General features: G+C 41.5%; 1 protein-coding gene across 2 annotated transcripts in view; it reads right to left on the bottom strand.

Annotated features, from left to right (window-relative positions):
• Positions 1-20,048, bottom strand: part of FBXW2 (F-box and WD repeat domain containing 2) — a 42,026-nt gene that overhangs the window by 12,146 nt on the left and 9,832 nt on the right. For both annotated transcript variants that reach the window (XM_066256373.1, XM_066256372.1), the window contains 3 exons: positions 5,863-6,057; positions 3,006-3,139; positions 631-717 (listed from right to left, as the gene is read on the bottom strand). In XM_066256373.1, the coding sequence (XP_066112470.1) occupies positions 631-717; positions 3,006-3,139; positions 5,863-6,057 (416 nt within the window). The remainder of the gene's footprint in view (positions 1-630; positions 718-3,005; positions 3,140-5,862; positions 6,058-20,048) is intronic.

The raw sequence follows: 20,048 nt of genomic DNA, 5'->3' as shown, positions 1-20,048 counted from the left end.
AGGTACATATCTCAGGAAAACAGAATGGATTGAAGATTATTTTGTGTGGATTTTCTTCTCTTCATTTAAAAATCAGGGTTAGACATGCCTAGCGCATAGAAATTAAGGAGTAAGCCTGACCAGGCAGTGGAGCAGTGGACAGAGCATCAGACTGGGATGCAGAGGACCCAGGTTCGAGACACCGTGGTCGCCAGCTTGAGCGCGGGCTCATCTGGTTTGAGCAAAAAGCCCACCGGCTTGAACCCGAGGTTGCTGGCTCCGGCAAGGAGTTACTCGGTCTGCTGAAGGCCCGCGGTCAAGGCACATGTGAGAGAGCAATCAATGAACAACTAAGGTGTTGCAATGCGCAATGAAAAACTAATGATTGATGCTTCTCATCTCTCTCCGTTCCTGTCTATCTGTCCCTGTCTATCCCTCTCTCTGACTCACTCTCTGTCTCTGTAAAAAAAAAAAAAAAAAAAGAAAGAAAGAAAGAAAAAAGAAATTAAGGAATAATTCTCTTTCCAATGGGTTTAAGATGGCTGGGACTAAGACAATCCTGCCTACCTTAAAATTTTAATTTAATTTAAATATTCTTATATTTGCCAGTTTTTCTTTGATGAGGCAAAATAATAGAGGAAAAATCCTTACCTTGATCTCATATTTGTCCGCACTTAAGAGGATATAGTCTCCAGGGCTGTGCAAGAGAGACTTGACTTTGCACTTCTGCAAAACCACCTAGAAATAGAAACATCTGTGTTACAGAAAGATTCTTTTAATTATACTCCTATGCTGTTATTTTAAAAAATTAAAATATGAAAAAGCTTGAAATGATATCGCATGCTAGAATAGCAAAGCTGTAACTCTATGACCAACTAAACTGACAGATGGGCTGAGTACTGTCCCATTATCTCATTTAATATGCACAGGATCATTTAGCAAACAATGAAACTAGGACCTGAAGGAGGAGAAACTTATCTAAGACATCATAATCAGAGTCCTGGTCCCAAGTCCACTGTTTTTAACACGACACCAAATTGCCTAATATAACATCTCTATTTAAATACTCAATGTGGGCCCTGGCCAGTTGGCTCAGTGGTAGAGCGTCGGCCTGGCGTGCGGAAGTCCTGGGTTCAATTTCCGGCCAGGGCACACAGGAGAAGCGCCCATCTGCTTCTCCACCCCTCCCCCTCTCCTTCCTCTCTGCCTCTCTCTTTCCCTCCCCGCAGCCAAGGCTCCATTGGAGCAAAGTTGGCCCGGGTGCTGGGAATGGCTCCATGGCCTCTGCCTCAGGTGCTAGACTGGCTCTGGACGTCCCAGATGGGCAGAGCATTGCCCCCTGGTGGACGTGCCGGGTGGATCCCGGTCGGGCGCATGTGGGAGTCTGTCTGACTGCCTCCCCATTTCCAGCTTCAGAAAAATACAAAAATTAAATAAATAAATAAATACTCAATGTGCCAAACAGAGAACTATTTTTCCCCAATTTGTTTATTGGGGTAAAATACGCACAAAACCTACCATCTTAACCAGTTTTACAGTTCAGTGGTATTACTGACCTTCTCACCAACCTCTCTCTTTTAGCTCCACCTATTTCGGAAAGACACACTCCCCAGCCAATCTAAAACCACTAGTCATCTCTGACTCTTTCTGCTTTGTTTCCCGTGAGTCATTGAGTTCAGCTGGCTCAATATTAAAGGCATAGCCTTCATGTGTGCCCTTCTCTCTCTTTATTGTCACCCAAGTCCAAGTCATGGCTGTCTTTTGCTTAAAATACCACAAAAGCCTAAGTGGCCACCTAAATCTATTCCTGCCTCATTCTAATCCATTTTTCACCCAGCAAATATTGTCTTAAAATATAATCACACCAGACTCTTACACAGAACTCACCATTACTTTGTACTACACTTATGCTATCCAAAATCCTTAATATGGACAAGTAAGGCACACATGATAGGCGCTGTCCCAAACCTTCAAGAACTGCACAGTTCCACTGGCCTTCTAGGCCATCCAGTGTTCTCAGTTCTTCCCCACTCCGGGGCCTGCACACACACTGCACCCTCTGAAACACTCCACTACTCTTCACACAGCTACCTCCAATTTGTTCTTTGCATTCTATGCCTTCCCAAAAAGCTTTTCCTGAACGAATGAAATTACTCTCCTACCCTTTCTCACAGAACCCTGCACTTTTCCTTCATAGCACTTACCACAATTTGTAGTTATGCATACGTTTATATGTGAAGTTACTATATAATAACTATTTCTCCTACCAGACTAACATTTGTATGGGGCCTTGATCTCTGCAGCTCACAAGGCAGGCACTGTAAGTCACGTGTTTCTACATGGCATTTCCATTACTAACACTGCATTTCATCCTCATAGCAATCTTTTATTAAAAACTACTACACATCACAATATTCTTTTAAAGATCCTATACATGTTTATTTGTCCTACTTCTTGCAATTTTCTTCTTCAAAATGAGAGCTGCATTTCTGATTCAAAAAGCAATATGCGGCCCTAGCCCAATAGCTCAGTTGGTTAGAGCATCGTCCCAATAGTCAAGACTAGAGATTTGATCCCCAGTCAGGGCACACACAGGGACAACCAATGAATGCATCAATGAGTGGAACAACGATGTTACTCATTCAATCAGTAAAAATTTTAGAAAACATGCTAACCCTAAGAAAAAGAAGCACCCATAATTCCACAAGAGATAACCATCTTCAACTTTTTGGTGTATAAACACATTCAGAAACTGGTATCATACACTATGTAGTTTTTCGTATGAGACCTGTTTTATTCCCTCCCCGAACCCATATACTGTATTATGAACGTCTGTCCAAGTCCATAAGTCATTCATATTTACAGCGTGTCTTCAAGTGCTGGTCATTGCTGTATATCACCATGCTTTGTGGCCACATCTATTCCATCTTATGGCTCATCTACCACTTGCAAGGCAGCATGTACCATCCTCCACCCCACCACCACACGCCTGACATTAAGGAGATTTCTTACAGAAGTCCTCCTACCTTGGTAACCCATTCCGTGTGCCCGGTGAGTGTGTTCAGGCACGTCCCAGCCGACAGAGCCCATACTTTCACAGTGAAGTCCGCAGAGCCACTCACCAAGATGTCCAGCTCATCAATGTAGTCCACACTAAACACTAAGATACATAACAGATACAAAGTTAAAACATGCCTGTCTGAGTCTTTTATAAGAGGTCAATAGTAATGATTCTCCCTACCTGCCCAATTTTATATATTTCTCATCCACAGCTACAATAAGAATGGTACTATTCCACTACCAATTTTATAATAAAAAAATATATCCACTGCAAAATTCTGGTAATTGTTTATTATCCTAAGGGTAGAAATGTCCCAGGACTAATACAATCTCTTACGCCTGTGTTAGCTTCAAAGTGAGAAGCGAAACCAGTGCTGGAGACAATGGCATTTTTTTTCGACTGCCTGCCTAATACTACAAAAAACTTACCTAGCTTACATAGGGGGAAAAGAACACAGGCTGCCCTACTTATATCTGCACTACTTATTGTAGTAGGACAAAGTATCAAGAATATAAGCTGCAAAGCAATATCCATATTTAAGAAAAGCCAATGTCGGCCCTAATTAGATAACTCAGCTGGTTAGAGCACCATCATGATACACCAAGATCGTGAGTTCAATTCCCGGTCAAGGCACATACAAGAATCAACCAATGAATGCTGAATAAGTAGAACAACAAATCAATGTTTCTCTCTCTCCCAACCCTTCTTCTCTAATATCAATTAAAAAAAATTTTTTTAAATTAGTTTAAAGAAAAAGCCAGTGTAGTGAGAAAACAAAACACACATGACAATCTCAAAGTTCAGACTAAGCTATTCTCTCAAAACTGTCTACATTTCTCACAGCCACACCTCTGGCACCTAAACCAGTGCCTGAGTATATAGCAAGCACTCAGAAATGTTTGTTTCAATGTCTGCCAGACTCTAAAGGAACACTAGGTATTCAAAGATGAAGATACTGGTCTTTTCTGTAAGAAACTCTAAGTGAGCAGTGGAGAAAAAAAAATGTTTACCTCTTGCTAGAGAATGACTAGCTCTGCCCAGGGGTATCAGGGAGGACTTCAGAAAAGAGGTGATATTGGAAATGGGCCCCTGAAGGATGAGTAGGAGTTTATCAAGAAAAGAAAGAGAATATTGCAGGTAGAGGGTACAGCCAAAGCATGGAGTTAGAAAAAGCCACAGCAATGTCCAGGTTAACAGCAAGGAGGAAATATTTTACAGCACAGCTGTCAAAGCTGATCAGGTATAAAATCACCTGGTAGTCAATGTATACCTTGACACTGTGGAATAGTACACTCAGTTTAATATGTAAGGTTCATGGTAAATCATGTATCTTCAAATACTAATTTCTACAATAGATGAGTGGCAGCAGATAGCAAACTGAGGAAAAATGTATAGGATGACAAAACAGGAAAAAAATTGCTTTTAGCAATAAAACACCTAGGTTAACTTCAAAGAATTGCTGAGTACTGCTATGGTGCAAGAAACGTGGGACCTACATGTGAAGACAGGCAGGACCCCTGTCTTTTTGGACCTTTACACCTGGTGGGGAAGCAAGATGATGATATTTACTTGTATGGTGAGGGTTGTGACAAAAATACAACTTACTGGGAAACCTATAGCAGAAGAACTCAACCTGTTAGGGAGTTCAGAAAGGCCACTCATCAACTGCGATGCTGAAGAGCATGGTCTGACTTTCGGGGTGAATGCAGGGTGCATATGGGGAAAAGGAAGAAGGCAGCTGCTGCAAACGAGACTGGAAAACAGTGCAACATGACTTCTGCACAAGATTCCCAAGGGTAGTGAACAGAGGGAGACGCTCAGATCTCCAGCCTGAGCCTCAGATCTCCAACCGTCCAATGACCAGCTTCTGCAAACGAAGGCTGCTGTACAATTATTAGCATATAGTCACAGACCTGTTTCCTTCACCGTATTTCTTTCTTTCTTTTTTTTTTTCTGAAGCTGGAAACGGGGAAGCAGTCAGACAGACTCCCGCATGCACCCGACCGGGATCCACCCGGCACGCCCACCAGGGGGCGATGCTCTGCCCATCCGGGGCGTTGCTCTGTCGCGACCAGAGCCATTCTAGCACCTGAGGCAGAGGCCAAGGAGCCATCCCCAGCGCCCGGGTCATCTTTTTGCTTCAATGGAGCCTCGGCTGCGGGAGGGGAAGAGAGAGACAGAGAGGAAGGAGGGGGGGGGTGGAAAAGCAGATGGGCGCTTCTCCTGTGTGCCCTGGCCAGGAATCGAACCCGGGACTCCTGCACGCCAGGCCGACGCTCCACCACTGAGCCAACCGGCCAGGGCCTCCTTCACTGTATTTCCAGGCCTTGGCTTGTTATTAATTGTCAACCAAGCTCCAATTCAATGTAATATTTGTAGATTACACAAACTGGGAATGACTATCAATCCAAAAGATTTGAGCTCTATTTTTACAAATGAAGTAGACTAAAAATAGTAATTGTAGGACTTACTCAATTTTGAGGTAAGATATCTGATAAAAGCAGGGGGACTGACTGTTCAACAGAATATAAATGAAACAGAAGAGAAGAACTGCCCCCTCCCAGCATAAAGGTAAATAGAGACAAGTTCTGAAATGGGCCAAGGGAAAGGCAAACTTAGGGGGAAGATACCAAATAAGAATAACTTCAATATAGGAATGAACTGTTATGACTGAAGAAAGAGGGTGTCAAGTAAATAAACACACACACACACACACACACACACACACACACACACACACAGAAGGGGGAACACATTTGGCTCCTGGCTTTAAGAAATGAGGTTAAAGTAACTGTAGAAACCCTTGGAAAAGGGCAACCCACCCGCCCCTGTGTGTCCCCGAAAGTGCTGGGTCCTGGCTCCGGAACTCCATTCCCAGCAGGCCACAGTGTTGTCAAAGGAGCCTGTCACAAGCTTCTGCTCATCAAACTTCACCGCTGCACAAGTATGGGTCTGGATGCCATAAACGCACTGCCCTGTGCTCACATCCCATAGTTTTGCAGACAAGTCATCTGACCCTTTAAGAGAAAAATAGAGAGATTAGCAACAAAACAATTGCTGAAGGAAAATCAACCCCCAAACCACTGTATTCTCAAAGAAAAACCTCAGTGGACACCTCCTCTAGCACTCCCACTTTACAGCAGAGAAAATCAAAGCAGGAGAGGGCAACATGACCTGCTCAGTCAGCCATCGGCGTTACATCGGCGTTACAGCACGGGGGCTGAATGTCAGCTTCCTGGTTTAGTCCTTTTCCCAAAGCATGCTTGGTGCTTCCACTTATAAAATGTCATAAATCACTACCATGAGCTCTAATCTGAGCTTGAAGTGATGGGTCTTACCTAAGACTGCGTGTGTACACTCACGTTTGTCCATTACTCAACCACCCTGAACAAATATGAATGCTGAAGAGCAAAGCTGTTGTTGGAACACGTTCTATTCTAAGGCAAGTTCAAGAGAAGCCTCAGATCAAAGTTCACTTCTGAAAAGGTTACCTGCTAATTTCTTGGGCCATTCTGAGATGTGTAAAGGAACCTCTAAGATAACCAAGGATAAACGATTCCAGACATTCACAACAACTCAACAATGAGCTTATAAAGCCTTTTAACAGTCCAGAAAAAAGTAGGTTTCATTTCTGCCTCTGATGAAAATATCATACTGATCATGGTGACAATTTAGGACTTTAATTACATTTAAAATCCTAATGATTAATTCATATCTCACAATTTATCTTTAGAAAAGTAATAATAAGAATTGAAGGACAGTTTGAGGACACAAATATCACCACAACAAGGACACAGTATTCTAGGAAAGCACCAAATGACCAGTTTTCAAAAGGCTGAAGTGACTAAATAGAGCCAGCCATAATTCTACCTTTAAAAGTTGGTTAACAGCCCCTGTTTCACACAATGGAAAAACAGCTAACCCTACGAAAGAGGTAGAGCACGAATTTTAACCTGGGCAAACCCTATGAGAACATACTGAAATGGAGACTAGACTTGTCACTTTACCATTTACGGACTCGTTTCCTCTCTATAAAATAAGGGGTTGAACTTTGTTGGTGGTTCTCAATGGGTATATAAGACATTAGAATTATCTGGGGAACTTTATCAAAGCATATGAGTAGGGCCTACCTTCAGAAATTCTAAATTAGAATATCTGAGGTGGGGTCCAATAATCTTAAAAGTTTGCCAAGTGACTAATTCATAAGCAATATTTTGAGAATCAATGTTCTAAAACACTACTGTTCAATAGAAATGTAATGCAAGCCATATTAGTAATTAAAAATTTTCTATTATTTACTTAGACAAGTAAAAAATAAAAATTTAATACAGTTTAACAATGTCAAATTATTTCAACATGTAATCAATATAAAAATGATTAATGAAATATATTATATGCTAAGTCTTTGAAATCTAATAATGAGTATTTCACATTTCAGTTTGGACTAGCCATACCTCAAGTACTCAAAAGCCGTAAGCGGCCAGTGGTCACTCTATAGGACAGTACAGGTCTAGACAATCTTTAAACTTGGGCATTTTGTGACTGTATTCCTATGGAGCTAAGGCAGGAAAAGAAAACCATTTTAGATTCTGACCGTGGTCCTGATTTATTGCCTCATTCATTCATTCATTCATTCATTCAACCTGTACTGAGAGAACTCCTACATCATGCAGGGCTGGCTTCTGATCTCATGGTTCTTGGTCTACTCGGGAAGACAACAGGCTAAACAAACAATAATAATTCAGTACAGTTAGAGGTGGGCAGTACAAAAACCCCTGGCAAACACAAAGGGGAGAAAAGGACAAAACACCTTAGATGAAGCTCCATGGAGTTTACAGTTGTGCTCCTCGACATCTAGGTGTTCCACAAACACACCTAAGGGGATGGCAGGACTGGCTCAACTGTACTCTCATTTAAGTGGGGCTTTGGCACAGGATTGTTTGAAGGGATTTCATGACTTAAAAAACTTGCAAGTTTTCTTTATTTACTTTAAGATAGACAGATAGGAAGGAAGAGGGATAAGAAGTATCAACTCCTGGTTGTGGCACCCTAGTTCATTGATTGCTTTCTCATATGTGCCTTGACTGGGGAGCTCCAGCCGAGCTAGTGACCTCTTGTTCAAGCCAGCGACCTTAGGATCATGTCTATGATCACACACTCAAGGCTGCGACCCCATGCTCAAGCTGGTGAGCCCGCGCTCAAGCCAGATGAGCCTGCACTCAAGCAGGCGACCTTGAGTTTTCAAATCTTGGTCCTCAGCCTCCCAGGCTGATGCTCTATCCCAGGGGTCCCCAAACTTTCTACACAGGGGGCCAGTTCACTGTCCCTCAGACCGTTGGAGGGCCGGACTATAAAAAAAAACTATGAACAAATTCCTATGCACACTGCACATATCTTATTTTAAAGTAAAAAAAAGGGAACAAATACAATATTTAAAATAAAGAACAAGTAAATTTAAATCAACAAACTGACCAGTATTTCAATGGGAACTATGCTCCTCTCACTGACCACCAATGAAAGAGGTGCCCTTCCAGAAGTGTGGCGGGGGCCGGATAAATGGCCTCAGGGGGCCGCATGTGGCCCGCGGGCCGTAGTTTGGGGACCCCTGCTCTATCCGCTGCACCACCTGGTCAGGCAAAAACTTCCAAGGTTTAAATGATGAAATCTAAACTATGACTAAGTTAACTTTTCTCACCAAAGAAATAGTATATTCAAAAGCCAGCTAAACTTTTTCAGTAAAAGACCAGTGAGTAGACATTTTAGGCTTTTTGAGCCATACAGTCTCTTTTGGAATTACCATGTTTCCTCGTGCATTTATATAAGACGCACTTTGCTCCGAAAAATTTAGGGTCTAAAAACTGGGTGCATCTTAAACAGTGGTTATAGTTTTTTTACTTGCATTTCCTGCTTTTTCACACTTGTTTTTGTACTCATTGTTGAAGACAGTGATTCGTCATCAGACACAGATGAAGACAAGCTAATGGGTGGGAGTTTTGATAGTGATAAGGAGCTGTATAAATTTTATGATGAATAAAACATCTTTTTTTTTCTTTTTTTTTTTTTTTTACAGAGACAGAGTTAGAGAGAGGGATAGATAGGGACAGACAGACAGGAACAGAGAGAGACGAGAAGAATCAATCATTAGTATTTCGTTGTGACACCTTAGTTGTTCATTGATTGCTCTCCCATACGTGCCTTGACCGTGGGGCTACAGCAGACCGAGTAACCCCTTGCTCGAACCAGCGACCTTGGGTCTAAGCTGGTGAGCTTTGCTCAAACCAGATGAGCCCACGTTCAAGCTGGCGACCTCGGGGTCTCGAACCTGGGTCCTCCGCATCCAAGTCCGACGCTCCATCCACTGTGCCACGGCCTGGTCAGGCGATGAATAAAACTTGAGTTCAATAACTTGATGTATTATTTCTTTTTCAAAGTTCAGGTCCCAAAATTAAGGCGCGTCTTATACAGGGGGAAATACGGTACTCTAATCTGCTGGATTTGGCTCTGGCAGTTTGTAGGTTGTCAGTCCGTGGTCCGTGGTATTTATCTGTTAAAGTACCTATTAAGTACCTCTCTATATTATATACATACATGTGAAGAGTCACTAGGGTCAATTCATAAAGAACTACTTGGAAACATTCCGAAAGCTGCCTAGGAATTATTTACAATGCCTGACAAACTGCACTGTTTAAAATACGAATACTGACTAAAAAAGCAGTTCAGCATGACAGCACAGTGGCAGTCTGGCTGGAGAACTGACCAGGAGGATGTCTAACTGACCTTACCTGCATTTCTGAAAAGTCATTATGGCTGCATCACAGAAAATGGTTTGAAGGGGCAAAAGTGAGATAGGAAGGCTAGACAGTAGGAGAGCATAAACAAATGTGGTAGGTACTTACATCAGAACTTTATTCAACTTTAAAAAGGAAGAAAATTCTGATATATGCTACAACAGGGAAGAATCTTGAAGATATTATGCTAAGTGAAATAAGTCAGTCATCAAAGGACAAATACTGTATGATTCTATAAGGTACCTGAAACCAAATTCAGAGACAGTAAGAGAGTGGGTGCCAGGTGCTGTGGGGAGGAGGGAATAGGGAGTCAGTGTTTTATGAGCAGTTCTGGTCTGGGAAAATGCAAAAAGCTCTGGAGATGGATGGTGGCGACATTTGCACAATGTAAATATACTTAATGCACTGAACTGTGTATTTTAAAATGGTTAAAATGATAAATTTTATGTAATATATAAATATATGTATATATTACCACAAGTTGATTTTATTTTTTATTTTATTATTTTAGTTATAAATTGAACATATATTTTGGGGTGCACAATTCTACCCACAACATCTGACTCACATATTCTAAACAGACCCCAAATTAAAACTCTCATAATTTTTTTCAGAAAATAATTTTCCATAAAATTTTCAGAAATTAATCATAAACAACAGTAGCTCATTTAAAAAAAGACCTCTTTAAAAATAATTGTAATGAGATTAAAACATTTAATATATTTAGCAATATTTGTAGCTAATAACATAGTGTCAGTCACACTTTATGAGAGCATAGTAAAAACAAAGGGTCTTCTTTCTGAAAATGTAGACTTTATATACATAAGTTTTACATCTTTTTCCTGCTTTTAAGTCATGATTCTCTATACCAGAAAGAGAATTTTAATAATTAAAAGTTATTAATCACACTTCTAATTTTTGGCATTTGTTTCTTTTTCTTTTTTTTTTACAGAGACAGAGTCAGAGAGAGGGATAGACAGAGACAGACAGGAACGGAGAGATGAGAAGCATCAATCATTAGTTTTTTGTTGCGCATTGCAACACCTTAGTTGTTCATTGATTGCTTTCTCATATGTGCTTTGACCGCGGGCCTTCAGCAGACCGAGTAACCCCTTGCTTGAGCTAGCGACCGTTGGTCCAAGCTGGTTAGCTTTTGCTCAAATCAGATGAGCTGCACTCAAGCTGGCGACCTCGGGGTCTTGAACCTGGGTCCTCAGCATCCCAGTCCAACGCTCTATCCACTGCGCTACCACCTGGTCAGGTGGCATTTGTTTCAATTTTCTCTTCAGCAAAACTTTATACAACAGCTGTAGTAAGTAACAAGATTGATAAATTTTAAAGTCTACCTTTTTTCATTTTTCCTGGATTAGGTAACTAACAAGAAGCTGGTAGAATGTCAAAAAATTGAGAAACCCAAGCTCCAGATAATCAAGCATAGTAAAAACTCAAGCAAAATAGAGTGGGAAAAATGTGGGCTTCCACTCAGAGAGGTGAATGCCAATCCCTGCTCATCCTTTTATTAACTATATAAACTCAAGCAAGTTGGTTAATCCATTTTAATTGCTACACTCTGATAATGCCGTGGAGAGACTAAAGAGCAAGCAAAAACAAAGCAATGGGGGCCTGACCTGTGGTGGCGCAGTGGATAAAGCATCGACCTGGAAATGCTGAGGTCGCCAGTTCGAAACCCTGGGCTTGCCTGGTCAAGGCACATATGGGAGTTGATGCTTCCTGCTCCTCCCCCCTTCTCTCTCTCTCTCTCCTTTCTAAAAAAAATAAAAAAAAGTACCCTTTAAAAAAACAACAACAAAGCAATGGGCACAAGTTAGGTGCCTACTTGGTACCTTCTACTACTTTTCAAGTGTTAATTATTTCAAGTCTGTTTGTGCTTGCTTCAGTTAATGAGAGTCACACTGTCTATATAGGTGCAAGCTTTAAAAATATTGCTTAGGCCTGACCAGGCGGTGGCGCAGTGAATAGAGCGTAGGACTGGGATGCAGAGGACCCGCGTTCGAGACCCCGAGGTCGCCAGCTTGAGTGCGGGCTCATCTGGTTTGAGGAAAAGCCCACCAGCTTGAACCCAAGGTCGCTGGCTCCAGCAAGGGGTTACTCGGTCTGCTGAAGGCCCGCGGTCAAGGCACATATGAGAAAGCAATCAATGAACAATTAAGGTGTTGCAACGTGCAATGAAAAACTGATGATTGATGCTTCTCATCTCTCTCCGTTCCTGTCTGTCCCTGTCTATCCCTCTCTCTGACTCACTCTCTGTCTCTGTAAAAAATAAATAAATATTTAAAATTTAAAAATATTGCTTAGAAAACAAAAGAATACACAAATGCAATTTTGCTAGCAAAAAAACCCCACCTGCTTTTATCTAATCATCAGCATAGTGCAAGAAATGGATTTTATTGAAAAATTAAAGTATGATATTAACTTTGTGTGAAAATGGAGAACAAGGTTATATAGTACATAGCACAACCAGGATGGTGAGAATCATGGAATCAATCCATAAACTCCATACAGCAAATGAACAAGAGTTTCCTAAAAGAATATGCTAAGAAACATAATTTCTCAGACAGGTCCTTCCTTGCTTGCATTAGAATTAAGGTATGCAGATAATTCATCTGTGTTCTTAACTACCTCACGTTTCCCTCCTTTAAATCTCCTTCCCAGAAACAATCCTAAGGAATGCAATGCAGCCAACTCCACCTTTCTCAGTTATCGTTCAGACCTGGCCACTGTGATGCCCTCATCTAGCAGATTACAAGTAAGGCTCACAGAGTGTATTCCGCCAGCCAAAGTACCCCAATTCTAACCCAACTCAGGATCTAATCTAAGTGGTCAATCTTCTTAAAAGCTGTATTTCTTTTCATTTTTGCAATATGTATATGCCACGCTCTGTAACTATCAGCACAGTTTAGGAAATGGAGTTTATTTAAAAGAAAAAAAATGAAAGTTTTATAATAGCACTGCAAAACTACAGTGCCAAAGTGATAATACATAAACATAAGCAGCAGAGACAACCCCCTAAAACAAACAGAAAATAACATCTCTTGCCCCTGTCAAGCTCTGCTTACAACTCTCTTCCACAAAGGTTTTCTAGACTCTCTCCTGCTGGCTTTCTTCCCAGACCTGCTCTCCTTCCTACAGCGGCCTCCATACCACAAGTTGATTTTAAAAGAGACTTTAATCTAGTTCATACAGGAAAACACGAGGCCATTCAGTTTTATACCCTAGAAACACTGGAAAACAATCAGGTTGAGTTCCAGTGGTACAAGTCTAATCTTTTTTTTGGTCAGATGTCTTGTTGTTGTTGTTGTTTTAATTTTTTATTTATTCATTTTAGAGAGGAGAGAGAGAGAAAGAGAGAGAGAGAGAGAGAAAGGGGGGAGGAGATGTGCCTTGACCAGACAAGTGGAGGGTTTTGAACCAGCGACCTCAGCGTTCCAGGTCAACGCTTTATCCACTGTGCCACCACAGGTCAGGCACAAGTCTACTCTTAACTGCTAAGCCTTTAAGAGCCATTATTCTCTGCTCTTTTTTGGCTTTGTCAACCTTCCCTACAAATTCCCATGTGCTACAATACACTGAGTAGCCCAACATGTTTTCAAAGAGGTCATCAAAGATGCAAAGATGCAGCCTACAAACAAAAGGGGACTAAGTAAACGCAGACTATTTTTCATTAGAGGGAAGAAAATAAAAAGCCCTCTCAAGTCAGAAAACAGAAAATAATACTCTCACATAAAAAAATTACAGGGATGGTTATGTAACAAAAGTAAGCAGAAAAATGAGCTGAACACAAATGGAGTAAACTAGTGTATCAAGCTAAGTTTAAATATTTAACTTGTAGAATCAGATCTCAGTTCTCAGCTGCCTCTCTGAGGCATCTGACTCGAGACCAACTGAACAAACAGCCTGACCTGTGGTGGCGCAGTGGATAAAGCGTCGACCTGGAAATGCTGAGGTCGCCGGTTCAAAACCCTGGGCTTACCTGGTCAAGGCACATATGGGAGTTGATGCTTCCAGCTCCTCCCCCTTCTCTCTCTCTGTCTCTCCTCTCTCTCTCTCTGTCTCTCCCTCTCCTCTCTAAAATGAATAAATAAATAAAAAAATAAAAATAAAAAAAAAAAGAGTAACCAACTGAACAAACATGTACTAGCACTCTCTCTAAGGCAATTTTCATTCCCCTTGAAACTCTTCATCACACTTCTGTTTCATTACCCCTCCCTTCTCTAAGCACACTCTTCTAGGATCCACCCTAAGCTTTCTTCTTCTTCATCTCTCCATTGTCTTTTAAAATTTCACAGTTAGAGCCAAAGCTATAATGTGACTACCCCTAAATCTTTCTCTGTAGCTCTGAGCGCTCCCCAAAGCTCTGATCCTGCCCCTGCAGATCCTAGTGGGAAGCCTCACTTACACATCCAACTGAATCAAGGTCATCCCAAATGGAACTCCATCTACCCTCTCAAGTTTACTCCTTCAGTTTTTTTTTTTTTTTCAGAGGCAGAGATAGACAGGGACAGACAGACAGGAACGGAGAGAGATGAGAAGCATCAATCATCAGTTTCTCGTTGCGCGTTGCGACTTCTTAGTTGTTCATTGATTGCTTTCTCACATGTGCCTTGACCGCGGGCCTTCAGCGGACCGAGTAACCCCCTGCTGGAGCCAGCGACCTTGGGTCCAAGCTGGTGAGCTCTTTGCTCAAGCCAGATGAGCCCGCGCTCAAGCTGGCGACCTCGGGGTCTCGAACCTGGGTCCTTCCGCATCCCAGTCCGATGCTCTATCCACTGCGCCACCACCTGGTCAGGCTACTCCTTCAGTTTTTATTCTTGTTGCTAGTACTGCTATCTTCCCAGGTATAGAGAAAGCTAGAAACCTCAGCTATTTTTGAAATCTCCCTTTTCCTTGCCACATACACAATTCATTGACAGAACCTGTCAATTCTATTTCAATGGCTGCTCTTCCATTCAACTGCTCCTTTTCAAAATCTCTCTGCCCTTACTGTCCTAACTCTAGGCATATTACCCTCATCTAAATTACAGCAGGCAATACTTTAATTTGAAACCTCTAGTTTTCTCTATGACAGAAAGTCACAACAGAAATAGTATCATCTCCTAAGAGAACATTCAAAAAAAATTTTAAAGGTGGCTTCAATTGTGATAATGATTTAGAGGGCTAAGGGCTATTACTGGCATCTAGGCAGAAACCAGGAATGCTAGACAATACTGCAATAATTGGGACAATGCACAAAAAATTATCTTGTAGTTTGCATGGCATTCTTAAAGGTTTGGACAGATATCCATAAGTGAAAAGCTTATTCTTAGTAATCTGAGAGCCTAGAACCTGTTTTATAAAGCATATTTGCAGTTTATTCTAAATTTTCTAACAGTGTAACTACTAAGTAAATTGAGAAAAAATATACTTTGCTTTACTAGGAACTTCGCTAAAAGTTTTCATCATTTGAGAAATCACAACACTGATGTTATCTATGATACAAATACAACATTCTGCATTTATAGCAGTCACGTTCACAGTCAATATACAGTATACAGGTGCAAACATCTGATTACATTACTGTTTCCTAGCAAAAATGTGCTTGGGTACTACATGTGTAATGTATTATTATTTTAAATTACAGTCTTGTTATTTCTCTTCTGAAACAGTTTAGACATTATATTGATTTTTTAAATTATGTATATGTAGATAAATTATTTCTAGGAATTTTACTTCAAAATAAGAGACTAGCCCTGGCCGGTTGGCTCAGTGGTAGAGCGTCGGCCTAGCGTGCGGAGGACCCGGGTTCGATTCCCGGCCAGGGCACATAGGAGAAGCGCCCATTTGCTTCTCCACCCTTCCGCCGCGCCTTCCTCTCTGTCTCTCTCTTCCCCTCCCGCAGCGGAGGCTCCATTGGAGCAAAGATGGCCCGGGCGCTGGGGATGGCTCTGTGGCCTCTGCCCCAGGCGCTAGAGTGGCTCTGGTTGCAACATGGCGACACCCAGGAGGGTCGCAACATGGCGACGCCCAGGATGGGCAGAGCATCGCCCCCTGGTGGACAGAGCGTCGCCCCTGGTGGGCGTGCCGGGTGGATCCCGGTCGGGCGCATGCGGGAGTCTGTCTGACTGTCTCTCCCTGTTTCCAGCTTCAGAAAAATGCAAAAACAAAATAAGAGACTATTGTAAAATATGTTATAAAAAGAGGACCTGGGTCTGCAGAAGTAGGAAACATGGGTCTATTTGAAGCAGAAAGCGCTGATCCTGGGCCTTTTTCTGCTCGGAAATCTTTCATAGTTTTTCTTACTACTTACAGAAAATTAACTACACTCACGTTCCCAGCATGCAAGGCTTTCACAATAAAGCCCAAGCCTATTTCTTCATCATAAATCAAGAATCTCTTAGAGTCCCTACTTACATCCTGAGAGTCCAGCTAAAATGATTTTCTTTACTTTCTTCCTACATGTTCCGTGCTCAGCCCTGTCATATCTTTGCTAATGCTTTTCTTCCTATTGAAAATCCTCTACTTTGAACCTCTCATCTCTTTAAAGTCTAATGATTCCTTAAGACTCAACGTAAACACACTGCTCAATTTTCTCAAATGGAAGAAATCATTCCTGAACAACCATGTGAATTTTTTTTCTTATATATTCAACTATATCATTCCATCATACTTTTTTTATAGCTAGTTTTTCTTATTTGACTATAAGCCAAATGTCACAATAGCAGCTTGCAGGTTGACTATGACCCAACCATATATTTTTCAAATATGAATACTTTAAAACCACTACATACTTTTAAAAATCAGGATATTTCACAAAAATCTAGATGTAGGGCTTCTCTTAAAAATCAGGACAACTCTGCGCCTAAAGCACACATGGCAGTAATTCAGCACAGTGGTGCAGCAGCTACTGTCTCTCGAAGGGCAGGTATTCTCTGATTAGCCATAGTCCACATGGAGACTGTTACTTAACCAGGTTACCTCACTGATCCCAGTGAGTATGTTCTCAGCTCCAATGTATCTATGTATACCTTTACACAATCTTGTACACAGAGGCATTTTATAAATAAATATCCACCAATACAAAGCACAACAGGGTCCTTCCTTACCATTTCAGAAATAAGCAGGATAATTACCTCATTCAATCTATACCAGCTAATTTTAGCATTAGCCATCCACCTTTTTTGGCAATGTTATTTTATTTCTGGTCAAAGGGCTAATCTGAGAGCCACTAGAAGCTTATTTCCAAATTCAGAATTTCCCAATTCAACCACAGTGGAAAATACAAGCTCTTAAGTAACAAGATGACACAAGCACTTGTACAGACATTCCTCAGAGATACTGCGTGTCGATTCTAGACCACCACAATAAAGCAAGTCACACAAATTTGCTGGTTTTCCAGTGCATATAAAAATTATGTTTACACTATAGCCAGTCTATAAAGTGCGTAATAGCATTGTCTAAACAAAATTTGTATGTACCTTAATTAAAAAACACTTTATTGCTAAATAATGCTAACCATCATCTGAACCTTCAGTGAGTCATAATCTTTTTGCTGGTAGAGGGTCTTACCTTCAACTTGTAAAAGGAAAAGAAGCAGCAGTATCTACAAAGCACAATACAGTGACACTCAATAAAAAAAGATATGCCTACTTCCCTCACTAGTAATAGTTCCAGGGATGCTATGTTAAAAATTTTAAACTGGCCCTGGCCGGTTGGCTCAGCGGTAGAGTGTCAGCCTGGTGTGCGGGGGACCCAGGTTCGATTCCCGACCAGGGTACATAGGAGAAGCGCCCATTTGCTTCTCCACCTCCCCCCCTTCCTCTCTGTCTCTCTCTTCCCCTCCCGCAGCCAAGGCTCCATTGGAGCAAAGATGGCCTGGGCGCTGGGGATGGCTCCATGGCCTCTGCCTCAGGCGCTAGACTGGCTCTGGTCGCATCAGAGCAACGCCCCAGATGGGCAGAGAATCGTCCCCTGGTGGGCATGCTGGGTGGATCCCGGTCGGGCACATGTGGGAGTCTGTCTGACTGCCTTCCCGTTTCCAGCTTCAGAAAAATACAAAAAAAAAATAAAAAAATGCAGGGTTGAGTCCAGTTACTAATTTTTTAGGTAGTTAAATATAGTTCAGCAAATATGTCCCATTTACTTCTTCAAGTTATTGAAATTTTTATTGTATTTCAAACATAAGGATTGATGGGAATTTTTTATTTTAAAAAGCTAGAGATGATCCTGAAAATGAGTCAAGTGCCAGTATTAATATAAGAGTGAGTGCCATGCTCAAAGTTAATACTGTGGCCCTAGCCGGTTGGCTCAGTGGTAGAGCGTCGGCCTGGCGTGCAGGAGTCCCAGGTTCGATTCCTGGCCAGGGCACACAGGAGAAGCGCCCATCTGCTTCTCCACCCCTCCCCCTCTCCTTCCTCTCTCTCTCTGTTCCCCTCCCACAGCCAAGGCTCCATTGGAGCAAAGTTGGTCTGGGCACTGAGGATGGCTCTGTAGCCTCTGCCTCAGGCGCTAGAATGGCTCTGGTTGCAGCAGAGCAACACCCCAGATGGGCAGAGCATCGCCCCCTGGTGGGCATGCTGGGTGGATCCCGATCAGGCACATGTGGGAGTATGTCTGACTGCCTCCCCCTTTCCAACTTCAGAAAAATACAAAAAAAAAAAAAAAAAGTTAATACTGCATTTTCATCTTTAAAATTTTTTTTTTAAATATCTGCCAATGCTCATGAGGCAAAAAGGACATGGCAAAGCCATCAGCTCAACTGGAAAAGTATATCAAAAGTCTAGAAGAACAGATGATGTTCCAATGATTAGGCCTATAGGAAAATAATGTAAGCATGGAGAAACTTCAGTCTGACAAATAAAACCAGGACATGCCTGAAATTTAATGTTTATTTTATAAAACAAAAAGTCTAGTATTAGAGACTGTAACACCACATGAGAAAATGTATATCCTCAGTGAATAAAAATAAAATTTTAAAACAGTCATGAGATAACAAGTCTTTTAACTATTAAAAATAATTAGATAGACCTTTACCAGGTGGGGCACAGTGGATTAAGCAGGGGTCCCCAAACTACAACCCGCGGGCCACATGCGGCCCTGAGGCCATTGATCCAACCCCCGCCGCACTTCCGGAAGGGGTACTCTTTCATTGGTGGTCAGTGAGAGGAGCATAGTTCCCACTGAAATACTGGTCAGTTTGTTGATTTAAATTTACTTGTTCTTTATTTTAAATATTGTATTTGTTCCCGTTTTTTTTTCCTTTAAAATAAGATATGTGCAGTGTGCATAGGGATTTCTTCATAGTTTTTTTTATAGTCCGGCCCTCCAACGGTCTGAGGGACAGTGAACTGGTCCCCTGTGTAAAAAGTTTGGGGACCCCTGGGATACAGCGTCGACCTGGGACACTGAGGACTCAGGTTCAAGACCGCAAGGTTGCTGGCTTGAGCACAGGTTCATCTGGCTTGAGCGTGGGATCATACACATGACCCCATGGTTGCTGACTTGAGCCCAAAGGTCTCTGGCTTAGAGCCCAAGGTTGCTGGCTTAGGCCCAAAGCCACTGGCTTGGCTGGAACTCTCCCAGTGAACAACTAAAGTGCAGCAACTATGAGTTAATGCTTCTCATCTCTCTCCCTTCCTGTCTCTTCTGTCTCTCTCTTGCTAAAAGGAAAAAAAAATTTTAATTGAGCTTGGTAGGTCTTTGAGGGAGAAGCAGGTTATTTAAGACTTTGCTGTTGGCACGACATCCATTTAATCTATCTGGAAAAGACACTAAAAGAAGTTATAAAATCATCCATATTTCTGGATCTTATGATTTTACTTTGAGGCTGCTGCCCAAATATATAATTCAAGAAAAATAAATGCAAACAAAAATATTCATAAAAATAGAAATAACCCAAATATGTACTAATATGGAAATGGCTAAATAATGGTATATTTACACAAAGGAATAGAATATACTATTAAAAATGGGAATTAAGTTTAGGTAACACTCAAGTGTCCCTATACAATGGAAGTGAACAGGCATTGGATCACTGATGAGACTGCTGAGAGCCATTTGAAACACTGCCAAAGAAGTACTTACAATGCCTATCAAGCTTCACTGCCTAAAATATGGGCCCTGGTTATAATCGTATGTACAAACACATACCCATAAAATTGTAAGATATATATAGTTCTAAATGTTAGTATTTGTTATATAAAGTTAATTGCCTAGTTTTAAAACAC

The sequence above is a fragment of the Saccopteryx bilineata genome, chromosome 2 (genome assembly GCF_036850765.1).
Source record: "Saccopteryx bilineata isolate mSacBil1 chromosome 2, mSacBil1_pri_phased_curated, whole genome shotgun sequence".
In the NCBI taxonomy this organism is placed as follows: Eukaryota; Metazoa; Chordata; class Mammalia; order Chiroptera; family Emballonuridae; genus Saccopteryx; species Saccopteryx bilineata.
This window is presented reverse-complemented; position numbering and strand designations above follow the sequence as displayed.